We start from the raw sequence: 6,024 nt of genomic DNA, 5'->3' as shown, positions 1-6,024 counted from the left end.
TCATGACTGCCATCTGCTGGACAAACAATGTAAAACCATGACATGACTGCCATCTAGTGGACAAACAATGTTAAACCATTACATGACTGTAGACAAATAATGTATAACCAGCAGGGACGTGCACAGGGGGGTTGCTCAGGTTGCTTGGGCAACTGCCCATATGCCCTCCTCGACTCACGTTGCCCTTCCGAGAAAAAAAAAAAAAAAGATTTTTTTTTTTTTTTATCATTTAATGGATGCAGAATTTCATGTAGGCCAAGATAAAAAAAATCGCCACTCGAAACATTTCATAAAGTAAGCGTAGCCTCATTCAATTCCGTTCGGGCACTGAGAGTGAAAGGCAGTAGGGGGAGGGCAAACTCTGCCGCGCGGCAACATTCGCTTTGGCCGCCTCCCCTCTGCCGCCCTTCCCTCATTGAAATTAATGGAGGCGGCGAGTTGCCGCGCGGCGTGTGAAACGTAGCTGCAGCGCTGCACGCGACCGGAACACCGGCACCTGTGAGACGACTGCCTTGATGTTGTCGGAAAAGGTGAATTTGAGATGTATAACAAACAAACAATCATCATCACGTTTTATGAAATGAATTACAATCTTCATAAATCCAGGCTCAGTTTGCCACGTAACGTTTAGCCTAAATAATCAGACAGCTAGCTAGCTTGCAGACAAGCAGCCCGTTATCACTATAGTCTACACTTTTTTTTTTGGTAGGCAAACTAAGCTACATGTCTGCTGATAGTTAGTTTCTAACATTTCGTTTTAACAAGAAGAATAAATGATGGAAGTAATGCATCACATGAATTCTTTCATTCAAAATGGTTCATGCCTAAATCTTATCACTATTTTGGGTATTGTTTGTTATTGTTTAGTGAAGCCGAAATGCCCAGTGAAAAGAGGAGGATTCAGGAGAGAGAGAGAGACAACTAAAGGAGGCAGCAAAGAGGAGCACATCACTACAGGGTTGGCCACGAAAAAGCCAAACAGCAGGTGGGACAGAGACTTTGCATAGTGATAAAAAATGATACTGTGTAGGCTAATTGATAGATTTAACCAGACTCATATTTTTGCCTACTAATGGCAATTTTTCATAATTACATTACATTTAAGATGAGGAGCAGCGACAAGCCTCCAGACACTCGGAAAATGTGGACCAGGAGGAGGCACATAGGGCAGGTAGGCCTAAGTGCTGATCACCATATATGAGAGGACCATGCTAGAAAGTACAGGGTTAAAGAGCTGCATGGGGGGGGGGGGTGCCCTTTTTTCAGGTCAGAGCAACTGCCCCTCAAAATCCCTGTGCACGTCCCTGATAACCAGTACGATTGGCTGCCATCAAGTGGATAAACAATGTAAAGCCATCACAAGACGGATATCTAGTAGGGGTGTAACGATACATCGATCTACATCGATATATCGATACATTGTCGAACGATCCAAATGCATCGATGCAACGCTCAAACATCGATGCATATCGCTGTATTATACGCTTTTATTTAGAAAATCTCCTTGCGCGGGTGTTTGTGACACTATTTCCGGTCAAGCGCGCCAAGCCGCTCATGTGCGTTACTGCGTCCAGCCGTCCACCTGTTAAACAAGGCAATAATGAGCAAGAAGAGCACATGTTTGATTGGGAGGGTGTCTAGTTTGGCTTCTAGCAGCAGCAGCACGGCTAATCCTACGGCTAACAGCCAAGATGATGTTCAGGCTATTGTATCCCCTCTCGGATACAAGTCAGCGGTGTGGAAATATTTCGGATTTCTGAAAAAAGACGGGTCAACGGACAAAACGCATGCTATATGCATATATGCAAAAAGTGCCGATCCACCATTAAATATTCGGGAAACACAACTAACCTATCCGGGCATCATAAAGAGAAACACGGCATTGACCCCCATGAAGCACGCGGCAACGTCGTCGATGTGTCCGACGGCAGCTCGGCATTGTCAACACCAGCCCTGAGCAGTTTTTTCCCGCAAAAACTGAACCACAACTCCAAAAGAGCCATGAGTATCACAGCTGCCATTTCAAATTTAATTTGCAAAGACATGAGGCCGTACTGTGTTGTCGAGAACGCCGGCTTTCGTGAGCTACATCATACTCTGGAGCCCAAATATACAATCCCATCCCGACAGTTTTTCAGTGAAACTTGCATACCGAAGCTATACAATGACGCTAAAGACAACGTTAAACGTGAGTTGATGGAAGCAAAACGAGTCGCTCTGACTACAGATAGCTGGACGTCCTGTACAACAGAAGCGTACGTAACCGTGACCAGCCACCATATTGACGCTGACTGGCAGATGAAGAATTTTGTCCTAACGACTCACACACGGATGCAAATCTTGCGGCAGTTTTGAGATGAGTGGAATATTCACGACAGAAATCCTGCGCTTGTCACAGATAACGCCAGCAATATGACGGTAGCCGGAGCCGAGGCGAAAATGACACCTCACATCAAGTGCTTCGGGCATACAATTAATTTGGCCACACAGAGAGGCCTGAAATGTGCGGGTGCAACTCGTCTTTTGGGCAGAGTGAGACGAATCATCACGTTTTTTCACCGGAGCACGGTAGCAACGGCAGTTTTAAAGAGAAGCAAAAGTTGCTTGGAATCCCCGTACACAAGCTTGAACAAGACATGAGCACACGCTGGAATAGCTCATTTGATATGCTCGAGCGATTTTTGGAGCAGCAGGCTGCTGTTTGTGCTTCACTCCTGGACAGAAAAATAAGGAAAGGTGTGAATGACATTCACACACTCAGTGAAAGTGACATCACTGTTGCAGAAGACATGGTAAAGCTCCTCGGACCAGTCAGAACCGCCACCACAATAATGTGTGAAGAGAAACAACCCACTTTATCGGTCATTGCTCCACTCAGAGTAAGGTTGCTGGTGCATTACCTTGTCACAGAAGAAGACTCTGCTTTACTAGGAGAGATGAAGGAAACTATGTCCAGGGAGCTATCACAGCGCTACAAGGATGTGCAGCAGGTCCTCCACATAGCATCTGCTTTGGATGCAAGATTCAAGACTCTGCCCTTTCTAAGTGAGGAGGAGAAAGAAGCGGCCTTCCAGAGCATCACATATGAGGCTTTAGAGCTGTGGGACCAGAAAGTAAGCTAATATTTTTTGTCTATTATAGTTATGTTTTGATGATACACTTAAAAATATAAATATATTTAAAATATATTCATCAATCTTGCCTTTTCTTATTGTTAAAATGCTTTCCATTTAATTGTGTGTGATCATGATCATCTACAGGGTGACACTTTGACAAATGTCGAGGAGAACATACCTCCTCCCTCATCTGCTGACCAAACTGATGAGCCTGACTTGGAGCCAACTCCTGAGACATCCCAGGCTCAAGAACAAGGTGTGTGTTTTTCCTGCTTGTGGAAAGTGTTATTGACTTAGTGTATGAATGAGTTTATCCATACTCAGCTAACTGTGTTTGGAGTGCATTAAAAATAGAATTCTTCTGTTCTATGTCATTTTAAAATATTTTCCAGCTCCCAAAAAGTCTAAGGCATTTCAGGACCTCTTTGGCGATACGTTCGGCACTGCTGACCCAAGGCAAAAGACCTCCAGAGACCTAGTCCATGCAGAAGTTGCCAAGTATAAAGACACTGACCCTTTGCCCCTGGAAGGTAATGTGTTGGAGTGGTGGAAAACACATCAGACTGAGTTTCCCCTCCTGGCAAACCTTGCCAAAACCTACCTGTGCATTCCTGGTACTAGTATACCTTCAGAACGTGTTTTCAGCACTGCTGGAGACATTGTCCGCTCTGAACGTAGTGTTTTGTCCGCAGAGCATGTTGACCAGTTGGTTTTTTTAAAGAAAAACCTTCCAAAGGACACTGGAGAACATATTTGATTATTATATTATTGATTGTTTTGGTGAAATTGTTACTAATACATTTGTTCTGAAAGAAATACATTTGTTCTGAAAGATATCACAGTCTCTTAGGTTAAGCTTGTTGTTTTTTTTGAAGAAAAACCTCCCAAAGGACACTGGAGGACATATTTGATTATTATATTATTTATTGTTATGGTGAAATGGTTACAAATACATTTGTTCTGAAAGCTATTACAGGCTCTTAAGTTAAAAATGTATGGTTTTTGTTTAACATCTGGAAGAGCAAAGCAATAAAATGTTTTAATTATAATTATGTTTTTTTTGTGAGTTGATGTGAATTGAACAGGTTGTGTTAAATGGGCATATGATATCGTCTCATATCGATCGCAGGCCACTGAATCGAATCGAAATCGTATCGCGGCAGACTTTTGATATCGGCAAATATCGTATCGTTGTCCAATGAATCGATATAATATCGTATCGTGATGAAACCAGAGATTTACACCCCTAATATATATATATATGTATGTATATATATATATATATGTATATATATATTAGAGCTGTCAAGCGATTAAAATATTTAATCGTGATTAATCGCATTAATGTCATAGTTAACTCTAATTAATCGCGATTAATCGCAAATTCTTTTTCTATGCTAAATATCCCTTGATTTTTTTGTCCCATAATTCTTCTCATTTTAATTCTCTTATCAACATGGTGAAGTGCATCGGCTTGCCTTGTGCAAATGATTTTTTATTGATAACAACATTGGCATATACACTGATCAAAACAGGACGATACAAAAAAAGAGCCTATAGTGCAATTAAACGACTGCTTTGAACAAATGTCATTTGAACATAGCAGTCAGGTTACTGCTTCTTTGTTTTGAGCCAAAGAAACAAAAACAAAAAAAATATTTTTTTTTTTGTATAAAATATTTGCGTTAATCGCGCGATAAAAAATTTAACGCCGTTAAATTTGGTTTGCGTTAACGCCGTTAATAACGCGTTTAACTGACAGCTCTAATATATATGTATATATATATATATATATATATATATGTAACAAGTGTTGTATGTTGTGTTATAGATTCCGCCCCAATTCATTTATTGGTTTAGTTTTATTGTATCACCCGTTGTGGTGTTTGTGTTTTTATTTTGAAAAGTCTTCGAAGTTCGCGCTGTGTCTGTAACGCCGGTTGACGCAACGTCCGGTTGTCTGACGTCAACCGAATAATTGGTTTCCACAAGCTAATCTGACGGCGGTTGCGCCCCCTACTGTTTGTGTGACACAGAGAAAATAAAAGTGTTCGTGTGGAGATCAACCCTGTGTCCTACTTCTCTGTCGTCACCTAATGGAGGCTGCTTGAATGAGGCCGGTTACAGTGGTGCCGTGACCCGGATCGTCGCTGCTCTTCAGCATCATCATCGCAAGAGTGGTGGACTGACGCCATTCGGTCACAGGAGGTTGTACAATAGAAGGAAAAAAAAAAAAAAAAACACAACGCAGATAAGAAGTAGGACTCTTAAAGGGATACTATATATAATTTTGTTTGATCTCCAGGTGTGGTAACATTCAGGAAACATTGTTTTGATGCAAATACTGATTTAAGAATAATCTATTTTATAGAAATTCAGTTTTTCACATGGTTTATTTATTTTACTATTATCATCAATCTTGGTGGAATATATCCAAATGAGTGTTTTCATTGACATGGACGGTAACGGTAGCTCAAGTGATCTCGGCTGGGACAGAGAGCTCGATGAGAGTGGTGGGGCTCCTCAGGGTCGTAGGGGCGTGTCTACATGTGATGTTGGGACACCAGCTTTTTGTTCAACGTGCGCTAGAGGCCAGTTGCCAATCAGCAATCCACCAACATTGTCATGTGTTCCCAATGCAGGGGATTCGGCCATGGATGTGTTGATTTCAAATATTGCGCAGCAAGTAAGCCAGGAAATCAGAGATCAGTTGAGCGGTGTGGGGGTGGGAGGAGCTAGTGGCGCCCGGGTACAATATGGGGCGGACCAAACAGCCGGTGAGCCCACCTATGTTAACCTGACTGGTGCTCGGTTGGTCATGCAGGCGGATGTGAAAGAACCACCCGTGTTCCGGGGAGATGGGTCAGATAAATTCACAGTTGATGATTGGCAGGAGATGATGGAGGTA

At 42.2% G+C, this 6,024-nt stretch overlaps 1 protein-coding gene across 2 annotated transcripts; it reads left to right on the top strand.

The window, feature by feature from the left end:
• Positions 1-2,694: 2,694 nt before the first annotated feature.
• LOC130403895 (E3 SUMO-protein ligase ZBED1-like) lies at positions 2,695-4,721 on the top strand. Of its 2 annotated transcripts, none has more exons than XM_056608462.1 (3): positions 2,695-3,113; positions 3,261-3,372; positions 3,509-4,721. In XM_056608462.1, exons 1-3 carry the CDS (start codon positions 2,790-2,792, stop codon positions 3,871-3,873), a joined length of 801 nt encoding a protein of 266 aa, XP_056464437.1. In that variant the 5' UTR covers positions 2,695-2,789; the 3' UTR covers positions 3,874-4,721. The 2 variants fall into 2 exon arrangements, with proteins under 2 accessions (XP_056464437.1, XP_056464516.1); XM_056608541.1 differs by having other exon boundaries at positions 3,535-3,579.
• Positions 4,722-6,024: the final 1,303 nt, after the last annotated feature.

This window comes from Gadus chalcogrammus, chromosome 1, assembly GCF_026213295.1.
Source record: "Gadus chalcogrammus isolate NIFS_2021 chromosome 1, NIFS_Gcha_1.0, whole genome shotgun sequence".
Taxonomy (NCBI): Eukaryota; Metazoa; Chordata; class Actinopteri; order Gadiformes; family Gadidae; genus Gadus; species Gadus chalcogrammus.
This window is presented reverse-complemented; position numbering and strand designations above follow the sequence as displayed.

Excerpts from the sequence above, each read along its gene's own strand:
- LOC130403895 (XM_056608462.1), top strand. The coding sequence starts at position 2,790 with ATGGTAAAGCTCCTCGGACCAGTCAGAACCGCCACCACAATAATGTGT. Across the intron at positions 3,114-3,260 it reads TAGAGCTGTGGGACCAGAAA|GGTGACACTTTGACAAATGT; the intron begins GTAAGCTAATAT and ends GATCATCTACAG. Across the intron at positions 3,373-3,508 it reads ATCCCAGGCTCAAGAACAAG|CTCCCAAAAAGTCTAAGGCA; the intron begins GTGTGTGTTTTT and ends AATATTTTCCAG.